This window comes from Sminthopsis crassicaudata, chromosome 4, assembly GCF_048593235.1.
Source record: "Sminthopsis crassicaudata isolate SCR6 chromosome 4, ASM4859323v1, whole genome shotgun sequence".
NCBI classification, from domain to species: Eukaryota; Metazoa; Chordata; class Mammalia; order Dasyuromorphia; family Dasyuridae; genus Sminthopsis; species Sminthopsis crassicaudata.
In genome coordinates, this window is record NC_133620.1 from 377,879,184 (window position 1) to 377,906,286 (window position 27,103).

A 27,103-nucleotide genomic window follows, 5' to 3' on the forward strand; every position below is an offset into this window, starting at 1 on the left:
AATTTGGAGATTCATGCAAGTCCCACAGCACTAAATGCAGCCTCTTTTGTGGTTGTGGTTTTATTAATGACAAGGGTCTGGGTAACTAAGTAAAGTTGGAGCAGGTCCCCTCCATAAGCTTCATTAAGTTACAAAGTGCCAGGCTCAGGTTTGGGCTTTGTGAGTCTAAAATACCTCTTTTGAGGCCACTTGTAAGAATCCCTGAAGGTAGAAAAAGGGGTCAAAGAGAGCCAGGCACAAAGCAGGGAGGCAAGAGCCCTCAATGAAGATCCCATATACCACACACGGCAGCAAAGAAAGTCAGAAAAAAATGTTTTTACTGAGAGAAAATACAACAAACTCCAGAGTGCTTTATTCCCCAACCAACCCACTTTACCCTAGAAGCAATAAGGGACTCAGACCACTCAGTTTTCTCTCACATCCTCCATGGAGGGGGGTAGAATAATTAACATCTGGCCTGAGAGCTACTGGGTAAAGTGTTAGGGAGAGAAGAGTACAACTCATCTTTATCCAATTCATCTTCCCCAACTGGGCAGACCTAGGAGGAGTTTTACTACTCTAGGCCAAAGGAAAGTTCCCTGGCTGGGCTCAATGGAGAGTTGGGATTGAAGGAAGCACAGCAAGATCAGCAAGAACACTCAGGGCCAGAGACTTCAGGGCCATAATCTCATTTTGATTACTCTTTATTTCCTGACCAAAATGCCTAGGCAAAGAGACCCATCCCCAAGCCACTCTTCTCTGCTACTGGTCATCTTCCATAGGGCTGAACCCTCCTGCTTGGTGTCCTCAAGGGAAAGGGGAATCTGTGAAGTCTCAAAGTCTCACCTTTCTTTTGGAGCACTGACTCCTGCTGGAAGGGGTGAGAGGAGGGGCTGGATGATGTGTGTGTGTGTGTGGGGGGGATATGGAGGTCTATGTCACTCTAATTGAATAAAGGAAAAAGAAACAAGCTTTTGAAGAGTGATAGCCTTTCTATGGTCCAGTCAAGTCATGCTTCTAATGGGTGTCTAGCATTTGGGCCTTAGAGAACAAATTCTCTGAACCACCCCCACCACCCCACCAAAAAAAAAAAAAAAAAAAAAAAAAAAATTAAATAAATAAAAACAAAAACAAAAACAAAAAACACCAAAAATGAGCAGAGGCAAGGTTTCAGGGTCTAAGGGAAGGATAGCATCCAAGTTGTAATGAGAGGCCCTGCCTATTTCTCATGGCAGCTGTGCTCTAAAGTTGGGGAGATTCCCCTCCTCCAGACTCCTAGGATCCAAAAAAGAAAACTCCAAATAGGTATGTATGTTGGGGACAAAAAGGGGAAACTAACTCCACTTGTCATCCCCATCACTAATCCCAGTCCCTTCCTTAAAACCCTCCCAACCCAGTCCCTTTATTGCATTCATAGAGAACATATATTTAAACCTTGACAATAATTTTAACTTGATGACATCCAAGTTTGATTTGCTTTTTAATATATTTATAGATATAAAATTAGGCCTCTAACAGTGATAGGGAAAGGGACATTACCGCCGCCAAACATACATTTCCTTAAAAATAACAGAAAAGTTAACATCCTTCCTATCCACACCCCCTCCCCCCCCATCCTCATCCGTCTCCCCCACCTCTTTGCCATCCTGTTTTAGGTGGTGAGGTGAAAGATGAAAGGAGAAGGAAGGGGGCAAAATCAAGTGCAAAACACTGTGATATGTAAAGGAGGACAAAAAGGGAAGAGGTGAGTGGGATAGTTGGGGCTCAGAGGCAGGAGTCCTAGCAGAAGTGGAAATACCCTGAACAAGCAGGGATTGGAGGGGGTGGGAGGTGGAGGGAACAGGAGGAGAAAATGCAACTTTCCCAGGCTTTAAAAAAAAAAAAAAAAAAAAAGAAAGAAAGAAAAGAAAAGAAAAGAAAAGAAAAAAAAAAAAATCAAAAAACCTAAACCAGAGAAGGAGTGGTCCCTCCATTCCCACTCTGGCTTCATGGTACTGAGCAGCCAAAGATTCCTTGGCTCCTTCCCCCAAAAAACAAGGAAGAGAAAAAGTAATACTGCCCTCCCCGCCCCCCCCCCCCCAAAAAAAAACACACTAACACAACAGGCTCAAAAAAAAAAAAAAAAAAAAAGAAAGAAAGAAAGAAAAGATTTTGGGAGAGGCCATTTTTGCAGAGTCCCGTGCACCTCTCCATGAACCATATTTCTGGGCTCAACCCCCCACCCACCCCTTGTGCATCTTAATGCTTTGTCTCCCTCCTCCGGTCTGTCCTTCCCCCTTGGATGTCTTTCTTTTTCTAAAGCAAAAAGTCCAAAGTGCAATGCTGCTGAATGTGAGGGCCTTGGGTAGGTCAGGAGAGGGACAGCCTCATGCCCCCTGAGAAGCAGAGCAGGTTGGCAGGCTGGCCCCAGCTGCCTCCCCTTCCCTACCACTCATCCCTCCCGAGGGAGTTCAGGGCTCTCAGGATGGCATGCACTGCACCCGGTCTGGGCCCTCCTCCTCGTCCGATGTGTCTGAGGAGCTGGGGGACTCATCTGAGTCTCCATCTGTGGCCCCGACCCCGGGCTCCCGCCAGCGCTGTTGGTGGGGTGAGGGGTTGTGTTAGTGACTACCCCCAGGGCAAGCCCTTCAAACCAGGAAAGGGAACACTGGGGCCCACAGGAGTCATCAAAAGATAAGGATCCTAGGATTCCAAACACCTTCCCCCTTCCCAACAACATTCCTATCAGAGAGGAAGCTAGAAGCTTTCGGATATGAATAGGTTACAGAAACCTAGAACCCTTCCTAGCACGTCTCCTCTAGGGCAGGGGAAGAACATTGGTGCCAATTCTCTTCATGGCAGCTCTTGTTTGAGAACATTAGGGCTTTTGAAGGAAAATGCAATCATGTGGCTCTCTTGGGGTTGGGCCAGGTATGAGGGTGCTGGGGTAGGCAAGAGAGATCCAATAGAGACCTTCCATTTTTCTCTTCAGAACAGGAGTATGGGTTGGGAAGGAAATACTCAGTAGTACTGTCTAAGCCTCCTAATGAGGGAAATCCAATTCAATAAGAATAATTTCTTGGGAACAATGGGATAGAAGAGATCTTCCCTAACCTGTCCCAACTTACCCGGTGATGTCGTCTTTGCCTCAGGTGGTGCATGAGGAACCAGAGCATGTGGCTGTCAAACAGGTCAGTGTGGTGCAGGCTGTCCTCATCCCGCTCCCGTTTATTCTTCTTAATCACCTGAAACCCAAGAGAATAAAGCCTAAGTAGGAGGTGCCTAGAGTCCTATGGCTGATCTGGAAGACTGAAGGTATCATCCTCTAAAGTGGGATCTCTGCATTGGGGAAAACCCCTTGACTACTTGTATAGAGAGGGGTTATTACTGGGGAGATAGCCACTGGGTTCAGAACTAAACAGCAAGAGGTTTGGTTCTTCCAAAAGATTCTTCCTCATCTTAGCAATTATGGAAAAAGAGACCCTTACAATTGATTTGGGTGTAGGCAATAATGTGAGGAAGGAGAAAGATGCCCTGTTTTATAAATAGGAGCCAGTGAAGAGGACAATGGAGGATGGGAAGAAAAGAGCTAACTTGTGTTAGCAGTCACTCACATCTTTTAAGCCAGCTAGTTCTGTGGAAGCCTCAGCTGTAGGTGCCCAGATCTTGACATCATGGTCTAGACCACTAGTGGCCAGCACAGGCAGGTGGGGGTGGGGCTCTAGACAGTTCACCTGGGAAGAAAGAAAGAACAAGCACTGGTTCAGGGTGAAGAAAAGGAAAACTAGGCTTCAACACTGACTGCTCTCCAAAGACTCCTCTTTCTCACAAGGTTGGCAGAAAGGCTTACAGTATCAGGGAATTGGGCAGACAGAAGCAAGGTCACAACTACCCCAATAAGCTAAGCTAATTTCATTCTACATGTGGATGAAAAAAACACAGGAGGGTCTGAAGTAGTAACATCGAAGACCAGAGTTATCTATCCAGTTTTCCCTATTTAACTCCATCCTAATACAAGCCTATGGTTAATCGCTTGACCTACTCTTCCCCACTGGCATTACTACAGCAAAAGCATGATCCAGTCTCAATCATCAGAGACTAGGAAAACTATTTTAGCAGTTTTCACCAAGTGGTTCCCATACCGCAAAAAATATATCTAACAGAAATGGACATAAAGAACATTCAATTAAGAATTATTTACTTGATGAAGAAGGAAGATACAAAGAACAGAGATTGGGCTGATTATCCTTTTGGCACCCAAATTGTCCTTTTCTGTGACTATATATATATATATATATATATATATATATATATATATATATATAGGCCCAAAAATCCTCCTGTCTGCTAACCTCAACAGAACATAATCCCCTTGACCTTATTCTGACAAATCCATGAGGTTACTATAAACCCTGTCATGGTCACTTCTCTGTGTACAGTTACAAAGCATGAAAAATTTCTTTTAAGATAAGACTCCTCTGCCCCCTGCTGTCTAAAATTGAAAATATCAGGCTCTATTAAACCAGGATTACTCTTTCCCAGGACTGGGCAGGAGAGCTGGTCTCTTGGAAATAGGTATTTCCAAACTTGGGAGTCAGATGTGGGGCAAAGAAAGTACTTGGAAGGAAAGTGTGGCCCTAAAACCACTTTATGGACTTTATTTATCCCTCCACCCCCACACTCGTGCTCACAGCCACTGGATCAGTCTTAGGTTCAGTTACAAATAACCCTACCACACACACTGTTGCCCAGAGAAGTTTCGAGAAGAAAGGAACAACCAAGGAAATCACAGGTCTATTAGTTTCTTTTTAAGTCTTCACTCTTCAACCTATATTTTATAAAAAAAAAAGGCTCAGAGAAGAATCAAGCAACACTAGGCTAAGCAATGAAGCAGAAACCTAACCTACAGATGCTAACTCGCTTAGGATATTGGCTCATATCTCCTTTAGTTAAAAAGAGGCAAGTCCTAATCTCATGGAGGGGAGGGGAACAACTGGAAATATGACCAAAGGAAAATGGAAATGGTTTGGTGTCCTGCCCAAATGCCTCTTTCCCTTCAGACAAGCTCTTCCCAATTTCAACTTTGCTTAAAGAGAGACAACAAGAGAAGATTTCCTTCTTAATCTTGGGAGTAAGGATCTCAAAGCTACTGAGATCAGAATAACATGAATCACAGTTATTTCACCACATGACAATAGGAAAAGGGAAGGGAGGATTAGATCTGGGATCAAAAGAAAATATCTGTCATGGTCTGCATTTCTGCCCTTCATAAGAAGTGAAGTGTGTCTAAAATCTCTTTACTAAATGATTTAAAATAACACACTTTATCCAACCAACATTCTTTGTGCAAATGTAAAGAGCCATAGTCTTGGATTACTGGGCTGAGTGGAAAGTCTGAGTTCAGACAATGATACCAAGAATCCAGGGATTCCTCCTTACCTTTATGGAGTTGAATGGTAGCAAAAATATGTACTTAAAGACTATGGTCAGAGACCAAGCCTAGTCAGGAGACCTGCTTCTAGTCCTGGCTTAGGCATCAATAAGACTTGGGACCTCTCCAGGCGTCAGTTTCCCTCACCTGTAAAATGAAGTCTGGACTAGATAACCTCTCAAGCCCCTTCTCCAGTTATATTTCAAGATAATACTGCTATGAAGTCTAATATTTCAGTTACAGAGTTAAGCCCCATATCTAGGGGCATTATGGGACCTACCTTTAAGGGGGTAAATAGGCTCAAAGCCATCATTTAACTTATAAAAGGATTAAGGATAGGGCTGGAAATAAATAGCTTTGTTTAAGGTCCTCCTCCAGCACTGAGACTCTAATCATTAATCTAATCATTAAATCAGGATGATTAGTGGGGAGTCTCTTTCCTAAGAAAGTGCCTTCCCAAATCAATGCTTGGATCAGGCCAGATCCCAAAGTGGCCAGTGCTAAAGCTGTTATGTCATTTTGGAATGTTAACAGAAATGAGGAAAATTCTAAACCTGGACAGTGTCAGTTTATATCATCTCTCTAGAAGAGACTTTGGGATTAAGGAGAAATAACAATTTTCCCACCCCATTCCAAATATAAGGCATCAAGTTCTTTTGCTAACTTCTAACTATAAATCCTTTTGAGATTTTTTTTTTGCTAATGGTTTGCTTTTACTTACTGTAGGTAATTTTGTCTCAGACCTGAGCTCATTCTAGCAGGACAAATACTGAGTTCCCTACTCTCCATCTCTTTCAGGAAGCTAGTGGAAGGGAAAAACTAATGAAATTATTCTGGTTACACTCAGGTTATACAGGCACCAAGATCCCAAAGTAGTCCCAATTCAGCTGGGGCAAGAATAAAAATTCTAAGCAATCCCTTATTTGATGTCACATAAATAATAGATCTAGAACCAGAAGACCCATGTAAAAATACTGGCTCTGTCCTAGAACTGATTCTCCTTCTCTGATCTCAGAAATAAGTATACTTATACTAAACTTGTTTCAGAGAGTTGTGAGAAAGACTATATTATAAAACATTAAAGCTGTGTAAATGTGCTACAACTGTAAACTGTAAAATTAAATTTTGTGTTATTCTTTGCAACAATCCAATTATAAATCCATCTACCCTTTCTCATCCTATGTGATTCGTCCATGCTTTCCCATAAATCTTCCACAAGAGAGACATCCATGGCCTGAAGGGATATAGGTATCTTCCTCTAGGCCTTGCAGGACTGTCGATACCAGAGTAGCAAAAAGGCTATCCAGTATTTATCATTCATTTTCATATAATTGGCTCATCTCTTTTTCCTTTCAATTTTTCTTCAACGATAACATTTAAGCTTTTTTTTTTTTTAAAGGTATATTGTCTTTAGCAAACTGCAGCCTATTTACATTCACTGTTGCCCTAATCTAATATTTTGATTCCTTCACTACTGTAGAATTGCATGATTGTTCTCCATAAAGCATCACTGGAAGAAGGCTGGTGTTCAAACAGGCTTTTCTATTAGGGAGAAACTTAGGGTTATTGAGAGCGCTGTGCATATCCCAAATGCAATCTGATCCCTCTCTTCTATTTAATTATGGACAGAGCTTACAATCCACGTGCAGCTTTTATTCAAAATATATGTACTGATGGACCAGTTCTAGGAACTGTCTCACCAACTATCAAATGATCTTGGCATTCTTCATCTACATGATTTTTCATGTGTGAATAGTTAGGCTGAACTCTCCAGAGTGATATAAATCTCATTTAGGAAACTATAGTGGTCTAGGATATGATTCAATTGACATGTTATTCACAAACAAAAAAGGAATGCCTTTGTCAATCTGTATTCTGAACAGGTCATTTTCCATGACAGTGGCAAACATCTGTGGAGAATATGTCTCCCATTTTACACCACAAACAACAATAAAAATCAGATCGTTGAATGAAATAAACTATGTTGTACACATCAAGGAATATTTTATGATCTTCCCCAAAGTATATATCATTAGAGAACTTTCTAGTAGTTTAGTCTATCAAATCAAATCAACAAACAATAAGCAATTATAGGTTCTTATATACTGTACCTTTCAACCTACAATGTGACTAAAGCTAATCTTTGCTAAAAAATTTTGAGAATGACTATCTGTGCCTATCTCATATTTTTCATCAATGTTTTTCTATAATGTTTGCTGTCCAAGTTTCATTTCTAAATGTGCTTGTGATGATATCTCTTAATTAGGTTTCAGAAGCTTAACATTTTCCCTCCACTATTCCTTGCTCTTTCACGAGTTAAAATTGCTCATAACTCTCTACTATCCTTTGGAGTAAGATTTTATGAATGAATTTATATTTTAATCCCATGCTGAATTTGAATGCTATGCTTCTCTTGACATTTGCTAAGGTGGTTCCTAGACTCTCTTGGTTTTCTTGTTGTGATAATTGCTACATAAGTTAAACTTCTAGAGAGAACAGTGACCATTAATGGTTGTTCCTTTATTCATTTCCCATTTATTCATCTCAATCTTTTAAAATAAACCAGGCTGGACTTACTTTAATAATACCAATTCATTTCACATTTGTTTTTTCTTCTAATTTGGAATATTACAATTTCTGTATCAGCAACCAGTTATTCTTTAACTAGATAGTTAATTTCAATTCTGTGAGATTGTTCAATTCTCACCAATGTCCAGTAATTTTTGTCTTTCTTCTAGGGAAAAAGGTTTATTTCTGATACAACAAAATAAAAGTTATCAGAGCAATCTAAAAGCTTTTGAAACTGTTGGTTTTTTGATAGAGTCATATTTCCAACACATTTATTTTTTTGGTCACACACCCTGCCTCCTCCAGCCTTACCTTTTCATTATAGACACTAGGTATACTAAAATATATTTTATTAAAATTTTAATATAATTTCACTAACTCCTAAATCTCTGCAACAGATGCCTGTGCATAAATTATCTCCTTTTTGCTTAAGTTCATCATAAACAGGAAAAGTATGAGATAATATAGAGATGAAAAATATTTCATTAAATATTTCTTGTTACCTATGACAAAACCAACTCCAACAGTCTATTTGTACCTTCAAGGAATGCCTGCCTATGAGCCATTTTCCATTTAAAGATTGATCCCTTATAGCTTTTTTTTCCCCCTTTACAATGAAAATGTAAATATTGATAAGTTCTAAATCCTTTAGTCAATAGATAAATGTTTAGTCAATAGATAAATGGTCTAAAAACTGTGATTTCCCCCCCCCCCTTTTTTTTTTTTTACCATGTTCTTCCTCTCTTCCTGCAACTTTATTACCATCAATAACGAATCTGAAGGGTTTTGCACAGGTCTGAGGGACGCTCTTTTTTCTTTTCTTTTCTTTTTTTTTTTTTGGTGGGGGGAGTTCCCTTGAGTTTTCATGCCCAAAGAATACAAGACCTACTGGCCATCATACTAGTGACATACTGTTTTGTTCCTAACTAAGCCGAGTCCACAAAAAAGGCTTGCTGCTGAGCCTATATAGAAATCTTTCTAGAACCTGCCAGAGGTTGTGTTCTGCTGGCACTGCCTTTAAGAACCTACGATCACCTCCAAAGGAGACTATCATTGGAGTAAACTAAACAAGAACAAATTGCAGAACACAAAAGAGGATCCTAACTTTATCACTCCAAATAAGTCTGGGGATATTTGAAGTCTATCAAAGTAGAAGCAATAATGAAACATGGGGAAGGGCCATAAAAATAAAATAGGGTATGTAGTTCTCTCCAGTCCCACATTTCAAAATACTGAGATTGCTGTAACTTCTTACAGCTGGAGTTGGGTCTCTTTAGCGTCTAAAAAGTACTAGATAGTAAAGGATGATATTAACAAATGGCTTTTTTTTTTTTACAATACTATAAATCCTTCTTATGTCCTCAATCTATAGTCAGATAATGTAATCTAAAACTGAAAGTGACTTTAGAAGTTCATTTGGTCCAAAACCCTCATTTTATTGCTAGGAAACTCAGGCTCTAAGCATTGTGAGTAGGAATGGGATTCAAATACAGGTCCTCAAACACTTAAATATAACGACATATTTAGTTTTTCCCTCTGAGGTCACAAACACAAAAAGAAAGACAAGAGGAGACAGTGAAGGAAGAGAAAAGGATATAACAACGAGGTAACCAGTTCTTCCACTAGCTTTTCTGGTATCACACTTTTTTCTACCCCAACTCTACATGTATTTTCTTGTACTTAAATGTATTTATGTAAGGTAAGAAAGAGGTAGAGTGTAGATCCAAACTATACTGGAGACAAGGATGTATATTAGGTTCCTTGACAATAGCTCCCTTACTGGAAAATATATGGGGTTAGCCTTAGGCTATCGTGAGAAGACTATACATACCTCCAAATCACTTTTTTCCTAGGAAAAGCTAGTGCTAAGAAGAGCTGCTGCACATAAGAAAGAAGATATTTGTTATACATGGTTCCTATTTTCTTCTGGATGACCCTGCCTTAAAAGAGGACAGATATCTAAGAAAAAATTGTAGGAGGAAAGAAGAAATCTATGGAAACAGCAAAGTTGACACATATTCCTCAAATATCTCAGAATCTCTTAGGTTACTTACTGTCTTCTCATTTAGCTGAATGGACCCCTGGGATACAACCCTGTCACAAAGAGGATGTTATGTACTGCCTATACCCACCTTAGTGGTTGGGGGGCTGAGGAACCAGCCAGACCCACCACACCACACTCACCACGCCTCCCTTGTCCCCTTCCATGAACTGGATGATCTGGCAGGACGATTTCTCCCAAAGGAAGATGTGCCCACAGTCGCTGCCGCTCACCACAAATTCGCTCTTAGGGCCATAGAAATTGACGCCTTTCACTGAAATGGGAAGTGAGGGGAAAGATTCCCATATGAGGGTTGGCACCAGGCCTGTATCCATCTGCCTTGCTCAGAGCAAAATGCCCAGATATTCCAGCTCATGTTCCCCATTCAGCACCAGCACTAGTTCTAGCTCAGATCTGAGCCAATGGATGTTTTTCATTTATAAAGAACTCAAGCAAGCACATGCATATAGCAAATGGCCACCAGAAAGGGAACCACCACAGACCCCAGAGCTTATTTGGATTCTTCCAAATAGCTACTCTTACAGCAGATACTTGGTAATTTATAATCAAAAAAATGTTTCAGTTGGGAAGAACTGTACAAACTATCCAAATCCCTCATCTTAACAAGGAAGAAATTATCTCAGAAAGGGACTGTGGTTTGCCCAAGGTCAAACAGCTTCTAAGTGACAGAGCTGGGATATGAATTGTGGTTTCCTGGATTCTAAGTACATTATGTGCTTCACTACATTACAATTCCTCAGTACCAACTTTAATCTGTCCAGTTTGATGATTTATGTGGGATATTCATTATTAGCCTATTTGGCTATCCACTCATGAGTCTACCTAGATTTATTAACAACTATACAGGTATTATTATTCTAAACCCTAGGAATTTACCTACTGGGGGGAAACACAATCTTATCACAAAAAATGTTTTATCAGATTTCCAAAATCATTAGCTTCTCCAGCTTGATGAACATTTGTTTAACAAATATCTGGAGCATTTAATCTCAGCCAATACTGAAAATCAGAAGAAAAAAAAAAAAAAAGAACTCTATTCTTTTTATTTAATAAGATAGGTCAGGAATCTGAACTGTTATAATCAAGTTCCATAACTGTCAATATTTTAGGCTAGTATCCTTGCTGTTCTCTCTCTGATTGCTGATATCTATGCTAAGACTTGTCAGTGCTAAGAAAAATAACAAAGCTGAATGACCTAAGAACATCACATCCAACCCCACAACATCCAGAACAGAAGTAACTTTTAGGTCAGGTATAATAGTAACCAATAGAATAGATGCCAGTTTTCATTGGCACTCAAGGTACTGCTAATACTCATGATGGAAACAAGTGCTGGACTTAGAAGTCAGGAATACCTGGATTCAAATCCTAAATCTGGCATTTTATTAGCTGTATGGCCATGGGCAACCTACTGTTCAAACACTCATTTTCTCATTTGTAAAATGAAGATGTAACCTGTAGTACCTCACAGAAGGTTATTGGGAGGGTCAAATGAGATAACATATATTACATAAATGCCAACTATGATCATAATCTTCTTCCCACCACCAGTCACTTGCTCTCCCTTTCACACAAATCATTAAAGTTTCAACACTGTCCCCCATTTCCCTTTACCTTATGTATCACTGACTAGAATGTACATGTTGGTTTCTTAAAGTCCCCATGTGCCACAATGAAAGCAGTCAGAATCTTGGCACAAAAATTTGGACAAGTTGCAAGTTTTGTTCTGTGACTTTCTGTATCAATCATTAAAAGGATTTTCTCAGGTTCGTTTATAAACTGTATCAGCCTCTCCCCTAGCAACCCCTTTGAGTCTCAGGAATCTTGAGTACTGTTACCCAGAGAGATCTCCATTCCAAGTGGAAAAGCCCCTCACTACCTACAATGACAGGGAAAGAATTCTAATGGCTATCTACTCCAAGTACTATAGATGTCAACTCCCCAGAGAAAGAGTAGCATGACACATGTGTCAAGTCTTTACCTGTAGCATTATTTCGATGTCCCTTATATCTCTTGATGTACTGGGCACCATCACTGTGAGAAGAGTTGAAGAGATAAATGTCCTCATCATTGTAACTGGCAAGGAGCTCTGCCGGAAACAAGGATATAGTAGTGAAGGCATACGAAGAAATCAGAATCATGAATTGGAAGATAGTTTCTTATTATATGCACCACATTAGAGATGATGCCCTGATCATATGTCTAAGGCATACTATCCACAGATGGCAGGGTCTCAGGAGAATAACAATTACTAACTTAGGAATAAGTTATATGAGTTAAGAATCTGCTGAGTGAAGTTAGTTAAGCCTTAGGCTTGGCTAAGTAGAATCATGACCTGCGTACTCGGCAAGACTCCCTGGCATTTCAGAGCAAGGAAATGCTGTTCACATTTTATAGATGTGTTAATTGTTAGAATCCCCATCAGCTCTATCCAGAGTTATGACAAAGTAGCGTGCTCTGAAAAGAATATGCTTCGCATTTTCAATTGTTCCCTGTAGGGGTCATGCTAATTTAGGAGCTGGTGGCTGCCTACATACCTGTGCCATCATGGCTGTACACAAGACAGGTGATATTTGCTTTGGACTCACTGTTTACCTGCAATAAAGAGCAGACACTGACATACAACCATTTGTTAAACTTCATCTTTTCAGGAAAATAGGTGTGTTTTTTTTTTTTCAATTTCCTCTGAACTATTTTACCTAAAAGAGATGTAAACCACTCTTAGTGAAAAGGGTTCTGGGACTCACAATAAAGGAACTGCTGGTTTAGAGGAATAATTAAATCTAATCTAATCTAAGAATCTAGATGACTGTTTATGACCAAACTTGAGAAGACATAGATTTTTGGAATTGAAAAGGACCTCTAGTACAACCTGAACTTTAACAACGACCTTCTCTATATTATACCCAAGAAGTAGTCATTCAATTTTTGCTTGAAGAATTCTATTGAAGGGAATCCACTACCTCCTAAGGGAACGCTTTGGACACTCAACATGAGTCAGGTAAGCTTAAAACCAACAATCCATCAGGAATTTACCAGGTGATGAGGACAAAATTTCTTCAGCACACCATTATTTTCATTCTCATCAATTTTACGCTGGTCATAAATCCTGTAGGAGGAAAAAGCAATAAGTGAATTACTTGTATACATGGCTTCCACAGCATTGTATATTTCCTGGAAATGGGAATAGTAAAGGCAAATTGAAAAATTAACAGGCACAGAGAGGCAAAAGGAATAGCTGCTAGCTAAGCCATTACTTACCAAAAATTAAGTCAGAAAAGAAGCCACTAAACTTTAGTTTACATCTTTTGATCCAGTGATACCATTATCTGAATGGCAAACCAAGGTTAAAGACAGAAAAATATTTATAGTTGCACCTTTTATATTAGCAAAGAACTGGGTTGGGGGGTGAAGGGGAAGTGAGACTGAACAAATTACATAATAGAAGACTAATATACCACAGGACACGAAGTATACAAAAAATTCAGAGAAACTGTGGGAGATGTATAAGAACTGATGCAATGAAATAAGAACCACAAGAACAATGTAAATGATGAACACAACAATGTAACAAGGAATACAACGCTGACTTCAGTCCTCTGATCAAAATGCAAAAGACAAATGGTAAAGCATTTCTACTATTTTTTGATAGAAAAATAGTGGATTGAAGGTGTTTTTGAATGAAGCATACATTTTTAGACCTGACCAATGTGTTATTTTGTTGGAATTAATTTATTTGATATAAGAGAAAGATCTACAGGAGTTGGAAATGAACCAATGTGAAGCAACAATGACATTTTTTTTTAAAAATGCAGCAATAGGGGCAGCTAGGTGGTGCAGTGGATAGAGCACCAGCCTTGAATTCAGGAAGACCCAAGTTCAAATCTGGTCTCAGACATTTAACACTTCCTAGCTGTGTGACCCTGGGCAAGTCACTTAACCCCAGCCTCAGGGGGGAAAAAATGCAGCAATAACACTTTTTTCTCAAGCAAAGACAGCATATTCCCATATAATGCTTTGCAGTGTATGCAGTTCTTTCATATAATCTCTTCTTTGTTTTCCATCTATCCAAATTGTAGTTATTTTCAAAGATCTAGCTCACATCCTACATTTTCTAGGATGTCATTCTCAACTATGTCAGTACACAGTTACCTCATTTTTCTATGAAATCTTATAGTTCTATGCTTTTCACCTGATGTATATGTTACCTGGCATTGTCATTCTTTTTGTAACTAGAATAAAAGTCCTTGAAGGCAGAAAATATATCTTGCTCATCTTTTAATCCCACTACAATGCTTAACACTATGATATACATGCACAGTAGATATCCAGTTACGTACTTGTAGCATTTTTTTCAAAGCTATAGCTAGATTCATATTCACTTCACAGATCTCTCTGCAGAGTTTGCCATCTAGACATATCCTTATTCTCTAACTTTCAAACATTTCTAAAGCAATCTAAGGAATATATTAACACAAAGACTCATTGATTGTTATCTCTCCCACTTGCCTAGGAATTTTTTTCCCCTTTTAGTTGCCATAATCTCCACAAAGTCCTACTCCAATGTTTCATTTTGGCCTAAATATCAACCTGGGACAAGAAGATTATAACCAATATAGGCTAAGTGTAAATTCTACCATGCTGGGAAGGCTTCAGGTATGATCCCACTAACAGACAGTGCTTTCCTTGGCTTATTACCAGCCTGCTAGGCAAAAGGTGATGAATTATTCTGTCATGGAAACTCATGAAACAAAGAAATAACTCTCAGTCTTGTGTGGCTCCATTCAGTTTCATTAAAGATGTTGGTAAAGTGGCAGAAAATGCTAAGAATTACTCAGCCTTTAGCCTATAATTATTAACTGATCTATGGGTACTCTAAATATGAGATCCTTATCACGTGATCAAGGCAATATTCTACTGGCAGAAATGATTCATGTTTATCTTGACATTTTTGCTATAAGTGAGACCAAAAAATAATAGTAAGTTGCAGAAACTGTTATAGAAATAGGGACTTTCAAGGTGGAAATCTAGAAGAAAAGACTGACTATAAAATACTGACAAGCAAAGGCTCAAAATAAAACATAGTGAGCACAAATTCAATTAGAATTCCTACAAGAGATGAAGTACAGATTAAAAAAAAAAATTCAAATTGTTTTAAATAAGTGACATGAGAGTACTAGAAAAAAATTTTTTTAAGATATGAGAACTATGGAAAAACTGGAAAGGAAATTAACAGCATGGCAATTTGTGCAAGCAACAAACTTTCTGAAAATGAGAATGAACCAACAAAAGCTAACTCTATGAGATAACGGAAATATTAAAACAAAGTCAAAAGACTGAGAAATAAAAAGAAGAAAATGGGAAATGCAAAAGCAACTGGCCTAGAAACTAAGTTGAGAAAAGGAATTTAAAAAACACCAGACTACTTAAAAAATTGCGATCAAAAAAGAGCCAACACATCTTACCTTCAAGAAATCATAAAAGAAAATTGCCTAGATTTCTGCCAAGAAAACAATCCAGTACGAAAAAGCCAAGGGAAAATAGAATTTACCAGATACCTCTTGAAAGAACTTCCAAAATGGAAACTTCCAGGAACAATAGAGTAAAAAACCTAATCTTCCTGGTCAATGAAAATCAAATTGCAAACAGCCAGAAAGAAAGTACTTAAAGTATTAAAAGACTCATGGTCAAGATCACACAAGATTTACCAATCAGCAAATATGATAGGAATGAAGAGTTTGAAATACAATATTCCAGAAGATAAAAGATATAAGCTTACAGCCAAGAATAACTTGCTCAGAAAAATTAAGTATAATCCTACAGAAAAAAAAAATGCACCTTTAATAAAACAAAGAATTTCCAAACATTGTTGCAGAACATATTTATAAACTCTGAAGTATAAACACAGGAAAAACAAAAAGGTAAATATGAACAATCAATGATAAGGGAACTAAACCAAGGATAAACTTCTTACATTCTAAATCCTATCAATACCAGAGGTCATTGAAGGAATCTAATTAGGAGGTCTGGGAGTGGTTCTTTAATTTCTTGGTAATATTGGGAAGAAGGGAGGGAAGGATTTATTAAGTACCTATTATGTACAGATACTGTATTAAGTGTTCTACAAATATTATTTAATTGATTCCAACAACAACCCAGGCACTATTATTATTCCCATTTTACAAATGAGAAACTGAGTAAGACAGAGATTAAGTGACTTGCTCAAGTTCATATATTTAGGAAGTGACTGAGGTTGGAAGTGAATCCACTGAGCTACATAACTGCCTCTATAATGGGATGAAAAAAAAAAAGGGGGGGGGAGTAATGAAAATTATTGGCATACTCAAGTAGAAGTCTATATAATCAAGGAGGAATAGGTAAGGGAAAGTTATCGATCCTTAAACTTCATTCTCATCTAAATTGGTCAAAGGAGAGAATACTCACACAACTGGGTAGAAAAATTTATTTCATTCAAAAGAGAAAAAGGAAGGGCAGATTAAGGGATGCTGCCATAAAGCTCCCCTCCAACAAGATTTTTCTCAAGGATTATGTTAAAAAAAAACCCACAAAATATTTCTTAAAAGATCTAAAAGAATTTTGTTTAATGCTACTAGCAAATTAGATTTTCCTCCCATCTAGCTGGTTTTGTTAATTTTTCTCTTCCTTTTTCTTATACAAATATCTTTATTGTAAGAGAGAGCTTTAGGAAGGAAGGGAGAAATAAAGGAGAAGGGAATATGGGCAACATAAAAAAAGATGAATAAAAATGTGTTTTTTAAAGGTGGGAAAAAACATCAAGCAAAATATGACATGTTTTATTCCCACTAAGAGTGTTTACAACTATCACAGAAGAGATGTAACAGAGTTTAAACTAATGAAAGTATTCCTTTTACATGTGGGCAAGAAACTCAGGTTTCTGACTGTGGATGACACTTTTGACTAAATCAGGTCCTAGAATACTATAAGCCTCCTAAATGAGACTCAAAAATCTTAAGACTTTGGCCTACTTATTTCACATGTGAAAAACCAAAGAGAAGAAGAAATGTCTGTCTGAATTATGTATGATATGGATGTGATCTGATATTCTAAAGATAATACATAAAACTGGTCAATCTATCTCAGACAGAAAGGGCTTCATGAAGAGGACCCAGAATTGGAAAACAGATGCTTACCATTTTCCCACTGATGTTATATAACTGCCAAAAGGCAGAGAAAGTAGACAAGGTTACAACATATGCCCAATTGAGAAATGTAAAGGAAAAGCAGCACCCAAGATCTCTTCAGAGAGATGAATAGCCATAAAAGGAAAAAGACCAATCTTACAAGGAGAACAAAACTATCAAAAGATAGCTCTTATGCTCTTTGATATCCACTAAATGTCAAGCAATTTAGAGAAAAGCTCCCATTATGCTGGAGAGATCCACTGTGCAGAATTTACAGGTGGATTTAGACAAAGAATTGTATTATAAATGAACTGAGATTTTTTATGGTTACAGAAATTTACCAACATTGATAACAGATTCATCAAAGTATCCAAATAAATATTGGCCACCAGCACCAAGAGCTTGTTGGGGGAATGTAAGGACACACTTCTCCCTCTATATCCTCTTTCCAAGTCTCAAATTAGATCTCAGGTTTTAAGAAGTAGGCTTCTTTGTAAGTAGTAGGCTATTTTCACCATGCTCTCTGAAAGGAAATTCTCTGGGCCACCCCACCAAAAAGATTTTTTTTTTTTTTTTTGAGGCTGGGGTTGAGTGACTTGCCCAGGGTCACACAGCTAGGAAGTGTTAAGTGTCTGAGACCAGATTTGAACTCGGGTCCTCCTGAATTCAAGGCTGGTGCTCTATCCACTGTGCCACCTAGCTGCCCCCCAAAAAGATTTTTTAATATGAAATATTTATTCACTTAATGTTTCATTTTTGTGTCTGAAATTAGACCTCCAATTTCTTTTCTTCAATTATGAGAAGGAAATCCTTAACTATTCAGTGGACTGAATCAATAAAATGTCAGAGAAGTTCAGAACAGTCAAGAGCAGTCAGTAACCAAACACCAGAGGAAAACTGGTATACTGAAAGATTGTTTCCTCCCAGAAGGTTTAGAGTATCGAAACATCTCCAGATCTTCCTGCTTAGCAAACAACTCATTATTTGTTGAGCACTATAACCTACAAAGGAATGGCAGGTGTTGAAACCTATAACAAGTAATAAGCCTAAGTGCTGATTCTTCTGTGTTTAAATCACAGGGTCAATTTGTAGATTCATTTTATCCCAGAGGGAAATGTCAGCTTCAGAACAAGGAAAGTCTAACTGTGGTTTCCAACCCAACTGACTGCTACTCCTTTCCAAAGAGTCTCCTCTAGCAGGTAAAATTTTCAGAGATGAAGATTATCAAAGAGGAAATTACTAATGTGATTACAATTGCAATTCTGAATTTCCAGAAAGATCATTGAATAGGACCAATGGCCTGGTTGAAAAAAGCTGGACTCAAAAATGAAAACTCAGAAATCTTTACATCCTATGTAGAGAGAAAATCTTGGCTGTTGTGTGCTTGAGGACAGAAAAAGTGAGGAAGGATTTTTTGTGGGACAAAAGGAAGGAGAAATAATAAACTCTGAGTAGATACATCTAAGCTCCCTGAGGCAGAAAGGTTGATACATTAAGATCAGGACTCTAGAATAAGGGTAGTAATTCCTCCATATAGTACTTTACATACCTCTAGTATTACTTTATATTAATTAATACTCCATGTTAATACTTTGATTCTCATAACAATCTTATGAAATAGGTCCTCTAAACTATACCACTTATATGTCTCTATACTATCCCTCTTGTACAAAATATAGTGGGGGGAAAATCCCGATGACTTTGAAGGACTAGGGTTACATTTGAAATCTTGCACTATCATTGCCTGTATGAAGCAACACACATACTTTTCTGGGCATCAATTGTACAAGGTCCTTTTTCACTCTAAATATATGAACTTAATATAATCGAAGCTCAAAAACAATAATTTGCTTAAGACTGTAAAGCTAAGTGACCTGTTAGAATTAGAACACAGATGTCTACACTCCTAATGCAAAACCCAATGACTTTTGTCAATAAAATTAACTTTAGGATATGATTACAGTAATGTTATCTTCTGTCTAGATAGATAATGTTCCTTCTAACAGCAAGGTGATGAGAACGCAGAATGAGATACATAGTTTTGGCAACAGCCAATATGGGAATTTGTTTTGCATCACCAAACACATTTGTTGCATTTTTTCCTTTCCTTTTTTTTTCCCCCCCAGTTGGGAAGGACAGGGATCAAGTAGAAAAATCCATGCTTGATAAGTGAAAAAAATTAAGTTAAAAAAAGAAAATGCTATTAAACCTATCACCAAAATTAGAGAAATGAGTTTTGATAGTAGTGAGGCTGGATTTTTAACAATCCCATCACCTTTGTTCTTGATCTCCATTAAGATGTGAGTGTATATGTGTAAATATAAAAATCTACAGGAAAGCATGTTAAAAATTAAGGTGTAGCTTTTCACTGTGGATCAAGAGGAAGGTTAAGTAGATACAGAGGAAACTGAATCCATTCCCTTCACTCCATATGCATGTGGCTTCTTAGTAGGTGTTCCAATTCGGCCGACTAATCACAGATAGTTATAATAATAAAAATGTGACTAGTAAACACACAGGAAGGAAAAAAAAAGTATTTATTTAGCACTGTAGGAGACAAGAATCCTGAGTTCACTTGAGTGATATCAATCCAGTTTATTTCTTAATCCAGGATTAAAATTTTAGTTCCCATTTCATAGTCTTTATTTACAGCTGGAAGAAGATTCTGATAAAGCCTTTGTCTAGAACCTTAAATCATAAGTTGTGCAATCTTGAAACTCTAAGTTTTTATTAATTCCATATTATAGTCTAAGATATTGTCTATAGCCACTCCTTTACTTACAGAAATAAAAGAAAATACACATGAAAAGGACAAAGCCTTTTAAGAATTAAAAGTCATACCAAGCACTTGCCTCTTGGCCTCTCTGGCTATGCTACTACCCTCCATAGGGCTTCCCAGAAATAGAGACTCACCTCACAAATTGATCTCGCCCACCCACTGCAAATTGGTGAGTGTTGGCGGGGTTCACGTAGATTGTGTATAGCCCAACTTTCTTCTCCTTCTCCTTCGTCACCACCAGTTTCCTTTAAGAGTAGAAGAGCATACACAGTTACATTCCCCAAAGGGTCCAGATGGTCACGGCAAGTGAGAGCAGGGAGAGAGGCGCAGACAGGGCTGACAAGAAACCAAACAGATTCTCATTTGGAAAGAGAGAAAACAGCTTTTCTTGTTCCAAAGTTAAAAAAAAAAAAAAAAAAAAAAAAAAAAGCATCACATACATTTACCATGTATTACTTCAGAAATTAAAAAAAATCTCTAATAAGTTCTTTAAGTAATGTACAGCTAAATCATTTTCTGGAATGTGTTTTGGGCTAGCACATTCTGAAGATACCTGCCACCTTAAGCCACTCCATGACCTCTTTGCACAGGGACCAAAGAACTCAATCAACAAGACATCATTTCAAAGCATTGATTTGTGATTACACAGATAAATAGCATTCTCATTCAAGATCTCCCAGGTCTTTAGCTACAAAAAATTCTCTGCAATTCCTTAGAAAGTAAAAATTATAGACAGAAGGATGAAACCAATCTTCTAGTCACTTCAATTATAGTTTTCGGACAAGTGTCACTTTGACCAGATTTTTAAGTGATCATCAAAAAATAACAAGTCCTAATATTGTTTTCTAGCAAAAAGAATAAAATCAAAGGGAAAACAGCATCCTTAACCAACCTTTAGAATCAATCAGAACTTTGGTTTGTTTGTGGTCCAAGGCTGACAAATCAGTCTTAGATATTCTTCTGACTATATCACAGGAGAGGCCGTCTCTGAGGGAGTGTGAAGGCGTGGGGCCAACCTCCCTGTTATCCTGGCCCTGAAATTACAGTTCTGGCTAAATCATGTCCCTCTTCCTACAATATTATATAGAGGTATAATCAGAATAAAATGAACAAAAGAACAGAGGAAAATTAGTCATAAACAGATAACATCAAACCTGAAGACTATATGGGTAAGTTACAGATTCAATGGCTTTAGCAGCTTAGTGAGACTGCATGTATATTGAATATATTTATCCTTTTTTCAGCATTGTCAGATTTAATTCTTACCCACTCAGGTTATCATGCTGAATCAGGGTTCAGATAGTGAAGTAAACAAGGAAAGCTAAAATGGAGGCCCACTAAGGGTAAGTGGGCTATCTATGGTCACCAACAGATGACAGCACCTAAGGTTTTATCTAATATAGTCTCCTGCATTGCTAAAACATTCTTATTCTCATTCTAAAACAGTGTGTGTAAGTTTAAAATTTAGGATTAAGAAAATATATATGCACCTCTATATAATGTTACCTAATAGACTTAAGACTGTAGAGTTATGTTTGCATAATTTTTTTTTTTGGGCTGGGCGTTTGGGGTTAAATGACTTGCCCAGGGTCACATAGCTAGGAAGTATTAAGTGTCTCAGGCCGGATTTGAACTCAGGTCCTCCTGACTTCAGGGCTGATACTCTATCCACTGTGCCATCCAGCTGCCCCTCCATGATTTCTTCTAACTTAAGCAAAGACTTGAGGGATCTGGGGAGTATCTACATTTTTTGTATTGATTTTTATAGCTCTACAACCAGTTAAAAAGGTATTATTGTTAACCTGAAGAATATCAAAGTATTCTTTGATTAAAAAAAAAAAAAAACAAGTTAAAAAATCAAGGCAGAAAAATTAAACTGCAGAGGAGGATGCTGTTTTTTTGTTTTTAATCCTAAACTTTATTCATTTCTGGTGTCATGGAAACCAAAAGATATAACAACCTTGATAACTGGTTTCTTTGCTAGGATACTATTTTGGTATCTCCTCTGGATGGTCAGAGCAACCTAGTCTGGATCTTTTCTAAGACAATTTAGGAGACTTTGTTTTATTCGAAGCCTTTATATCTTATAAAGTGAATTAGAAAAAGATACCATTGTAGAGAATGCTGGTTCTGATTAGAGTTTGGGATTCACAAAAAACAACTTTTGGGGGAAAATGCTGCTGTTTTTTCATAGTGTCAGAGGTTTTTCTTTGTTCATATGGAATCAAGCTACCTGGGAAACTAAAATCCACAAAAAATGTTTACTATATCCCATGCTACTTACTGATGGTAAAATGAAGCATATGGATAATTAGGTTAGAGTCTGTACTATATTACTGAATGATCACTGACAAGTTAATGCTCTTTATACCTAAATTCAACAGAATAATTTTTTCTCCTTTTGAAGGTCAATGTAAGATTCAAGTACACTAACCTTATGTACTAAGTGCTTTGAGCTCTCTGAAGCTACTTTAAAAATTATTAATCTGGGTATCAGAGAGAAACAAAGTGGAATTGGGAGTCAAGAAGAATTGAATTGGAGTACTATTTACTAATCTTTCCAAGCCTCAGTTTCCTTATGTGTAAAGTATGGATAATAATACTTCTAGTAAGTGGTATTGTGAGGCTCAAATGAAGAATACATTTAAATACATAAATGTCTGCAACACTTTGTAAGTTTACGGAATGATCCATAAGCATGAGTAAAAATAAATTCAACCTATTTTAGAATGTCAAGAATATGGTCCAGCAGAAAGGACAAAAACATAGAAAAATGCATAAAGTACTTTTATGGACAATCCATACCAAACTAAATTTCCTTAGTGATAGGAATCCCTCTTCTCATAGATAAAACCTAGCCTTTTTATTTCTTTATTAGAGAATTCTTGGTAATCTCATTACCAAAGATTCAAACATCTCCTATATGCAATAAATTCCTTGAACTTTTCACCTTGTGCCAAAACCACCTAATATTGTCTTTAACCTAAATGGATACTATGTTACCAACCTAACTACACAAAGTCAGAGTGGGAACCCTTTCTTCTTTATTTCCCATTAGTTAGTTACTTACTGACAATATTTCTTCAACCCCTCAAATCCACAAGGAATCTCAGAATCATTATATTCTTAAGTATAATAATGAGTATCCCCCACCTATGAATACATTCGGTGAGATTCAATTATCCTACAGAATAGTAAAAGCATTATGAAATCAAAGGATAGTGTAGAAGGGGAAAAAAAAAATTCCTGGAAATAGGAATTAGATGATTTCAGTTCTTATTCTTGCTAGTTGACAACAGGCAAGTTAATGCTGAATTACTGTGGCCTTCTGGCTATTCCTTGAATAAGGCACACCATCTCCTGATTGAGCATTTTTGCCTTTTTCCCCCACCATGTCTGGAATTCTCTCTTTTCTCATCTCCATCTCCTAGCCTTCCTAGCTTCCTTCAAGTGCCATCTAAAATCCTACCTTTTGCAATTCCTCTATTGATTATCTATAATTTATCTTGTATATAGTTTCTTCAGGGGAACTGTTTTTTACCTTTCTTTTTATCCTCATTGCTTAGCAGAGTATCTGAAACATAGTAATAAGCACTTAAGGTTTGCTGACTGATTTTCAGTGCTTCGGGTTTTCTCATTTGTAAAATGAATCTAACCCTAAATTTCCTTAAATCCAAGTTCCTATACATCATTACACTGCACAGCTCATATCATAATCTATTTCTAAATCTTGTTCTTTTTTTTTATATTTCCTATAATTAGTCACCCTTTAATATCTATCCCTTCTATCCCAGGATTTAATATATATCCTGAGTTTTTCTGCCCTAACCACCTCATTTTATATACTTCAATACTGTCAAAACCATTTTCTCTAAATATTTCTCTCACAGTCTCTCCCTTTTCTTGTGGTCCTATAGTGGTTTCCCCACTGTTCTATGAATCAAAATCTAACCAACTTTCAAGCTTTCCATCAGAACTTAATGAAGTTCACACTGTTTTTTAATATTCTCACCTTTCTTTTCCCCTGTGGTCAGTTTGTTAAAGCCCTTCAATCTGCAGCCTTCTATCAAGCTATACCACATCTCTAAAGTGAACTTCCCTTATTAAGAGCCCAATACATTTGCTTTTTTTTTTTTTAATCATTTAAGCAAATTCTTGAAATCCACATGCTTCAATTCTCAGATTGAAAGGTAGCATTGTTATACCTAAACTCTAGAAACATTCTCCTATCTTGTGATCCCAGAATTCTGTGATAATATTCTTACTGAAACAAAACTAATACTCCTTTTAAAAAATAAATGTATATATACTTTAACATATTTAACATGTATTGGCCTATCTGCCATCTGGGGAGGGGGAGGGAAGGAGGGGAAAAGTTGGGACAAAAAGGTTTTGCAATTGTCAATACTAAAAAATCACCCATGCATATATCTTGCAAATAAAAAGCTATAATATTAATATAAATTTTTAAAAAAATAAATGTATATCAGTTATTTATTAAAGATAAACATGGTAGCATGAGAGTTGGTTCAAACTCAAATTTACATTTAAAAATAAGGTGTGCAGGCAGCTAGGTGGTCCAGTAGATAGAGCACCAGCCTTGAATTCAGGAGGACCCGAGTTCAAATATGATTTCAGACACTTAACACTTCCTAGCTGTGTGACCCTGGGCAAGTCACTTAACCCCAGCCTTAAAAAAAAAAAAAAAAAAAAAAAAGCTGTGCTATTTTATATTATTATACCATATTATATTATTGGTTTATTCTTTCTTTACCTTTCTATAAACTTTCAGGAGGTAGGGTATACCCATCACAGTAGGTTCAAGTGAAAGAAAACTTGAAGAGCACCAAGATATTGAAACTCATAGAAACGATAATATAAGAAGGAGTCACCTGCTCCTTCTCCCTTTCTAAGGAGGAAATGTATGAAGGGGCTTTAACAAGTTTGCCACCGGGGAAGAGAGTGGGAATATAGAAAACAGTGTGAACTTAATTAAGTCCTGATGGAAAGTTTTAAAACAGTGTAAGGTTCTGATTCATAGGACAGTAGGAAATCACTATAGGACCTTCTCCTTTTCTTTTCTGTATTAAAAGATTTTTCAAAAGTCCTTGTTTCTTGCTAAGAAGACAAACAAAAACAGTAGGAGTTAAAGAAAACATAATAATTAAAAGGAGAAACTACATATATAAATAACCCACAGACTGTATAATCAACAGAGGAAAATCCCACCTATTGTTGACATCTAGTATTGAATGCAAATTCAAGCTGAACAGAGAACTCTAGACTACACCACAATTCTCAGGCAATGAGAATGGTCAAGGATACTTACGATGCTGGTCGATCTTGCCGGAGGTCAATGGTGAAGACAACCGCATCTTCACCAGCAGATAGGAAAGTACAAGGGGAGTCTGGCTCCAGGGCCAACTATGGAAGGCAAAAGAAAGGTGATGTCTATATAAAGATCACAGCCAAAGGTTCATGTAATAAATTTCTAGGGTGGAATGAACAGCACAAAATGTCATAAAACAAGAAATATCTACTTGCTAAAGAGATAATTTAAGCCTGTTCTTCTCTACTTTGTCAGATGGCTGATTTTTCTATATACAGAGGTAAGAGTAGCTTACTTGACCTAGAGCAATATAAGAACATGAATGGTGTGAGAATTAAGAAAATCAACATTGGCTTCCATGACCCTTTCTCAAAATCAATTCAAAAGGAGTAAGAGTGGGAATGCAGAAAGAAAGACAAGGATGAGATTTATTCTCTTCAATTTTTGCAAAGTTCAGGCAATCAGGAATGAGAATAAAGAGTAGGCATTTCTAATTTCCTAATCTATCATACCACTTGTTAGAGGAATAATGCCTAAAGAGATCCCTTGATCTACAGCCAAGTACTCAAGAGTTTTGATGAGAAAGTTGGGAATGACTGATCTGATCACTGTCCTTGACCTAGGATGGTACAGAAATGGTCATTACCATGATCTTGCCATGACTGCTTGGCCTACATTCCCTACTTTAAATATGGCTCCTAAAAACACAGTGCTTATTTTGTAAGCTGTGAGCGGAAGTAGAACTCTCACATGTGATAAATTAGCTTACACCACAGTGCTATTAAGATGTTCAGAAGAACTGAAGGGAATGGAAAGTGTAGGAAACTCCATAGATATATAATTCAGCATGGGGGCCAAGCATAATCATTCATATGATACACAAACAAAACATTCTACTTTTGGAAGATCTTTTCTTTCCATAAAAATAAGTAATTCCCTGATTTTCTCCTCTTACCTTAACAAAATTTAGGACTAATACTTAGTTTTGCTTTGTAAGGCAAAAAGAAAACAGTTTGGAAAAGGGATGCAACTGAGTTACCAAGAGTTAAGGAAAGGTCACCAAATTTTAGAGATGAAAGGGATCTTTTGGTAGTCACATAGTCCTAATTAAATTTAAACAGAAATCCTGACCATCATTCCTGAAAAATGATCTTCCAGTCTTGGTTGGGAGACCTTTTAGCAATATGCAATTTGCTTACTTCCCACAGCAATCCATCTGTTTTTGTTAGAAAGTTTTCCTTTACAACAAGCCTAAATTTGCCTCTGCAATTTGGTGTCTAATCAAGGAAGAGAGGGAGGGACTCTTAACTTCTTTAATCCCTAGAAGCTATGCCTCTCTTAAAGTAAAGAATGGTAGGATTTTTTTCAGTTGCTACATCATGCTGCTTACTCATATAGAACTTTCACTGGAAGTTCAGTCTTTTTCAGACAAAAGACAGAATTCCATGTTATGTTATGTAACTCCCCAATCTTATTCTTGCAAAATTAAATTTTTAAACTTTGATAAAATTGTAATTTACCCCAATACTATTTAATCTTATTTGAATAAGCCCAATATTCTAGCCCTTCAAAATCTTTAAGCCTTGTGTTCTGAAAAATATGCCATCTATGACTTTAGCCAAGTCTTTGCTAAAAATTTTGCACAGCATAGAGACAAGGTTTCTTGTTTTTATTACATACTTCTTTCCAAAGTGATACAGACCATTAATAACTTCCCTTGGGTATCAGACATTCAACTAATCTTGAATCAATCTAATTATACTATCATCAAACCCACTCTGTACATCTTTTTCTAAATGCATGACTTTGTTAA

The 27,103-nt window shown here is 37.2% G+C and overlaps 1 protein-coding gene across 12 annotated transcripts in view; it reads right to left on the reverse strand.

Moving 5' to 3' along the window:
* DCAF8 (DDB1 and CUL4 associated factor 8) overlaps positions 1–27,103 on the reverse strand; it is a 65,526-nt gene that overhangs the window by 17,578 nt on the left and 20,845 nt on the right. For 9 of the 12 annotated variants that reach the window (XM_074262316.1, XM_074262313.1, XM_074262312.1 and 6 more), the window contains 8 exons: positions 25,291–25,385; positions 20,096–20,206; positions 13,056–13,128; positions 12,557–12,614; positions 12,001–12,108; positions 10,142–10,272; positions 3,573–3,692; positions 3,087–3,203 (listed from right to left, as the gene is read on the reverse strand). In XM_074262316.1, the coding sequence (XP_074118417.1) occupies positions 3,087–3,203; positions 3,573–3,692; positions 10,142–10,272; positions 12,001–12,108; positions 12,557–12,614; positions 13,056–13,128; positions 20,096–20,206; positions 25,291–25,385 (813 nt within the window). Of the gene's footprint in view, positions 1–1,101; positions 1,255–1,442; positions 2,556–3,086; positions 3,204–3,572; positions 3,693–10,141; positions 10,273–12,000; positions 12,109–12,556; positions 12,615–13,055; positions 13,129–20,095; positions 20,207–25,290; positions 25,386–27,103 lie in introns of those variants that run through there. The other 3 variants (XM_074262315.1, XM_074262314.1, XM_074262317.1) reach the window with 2 other exon arrangements.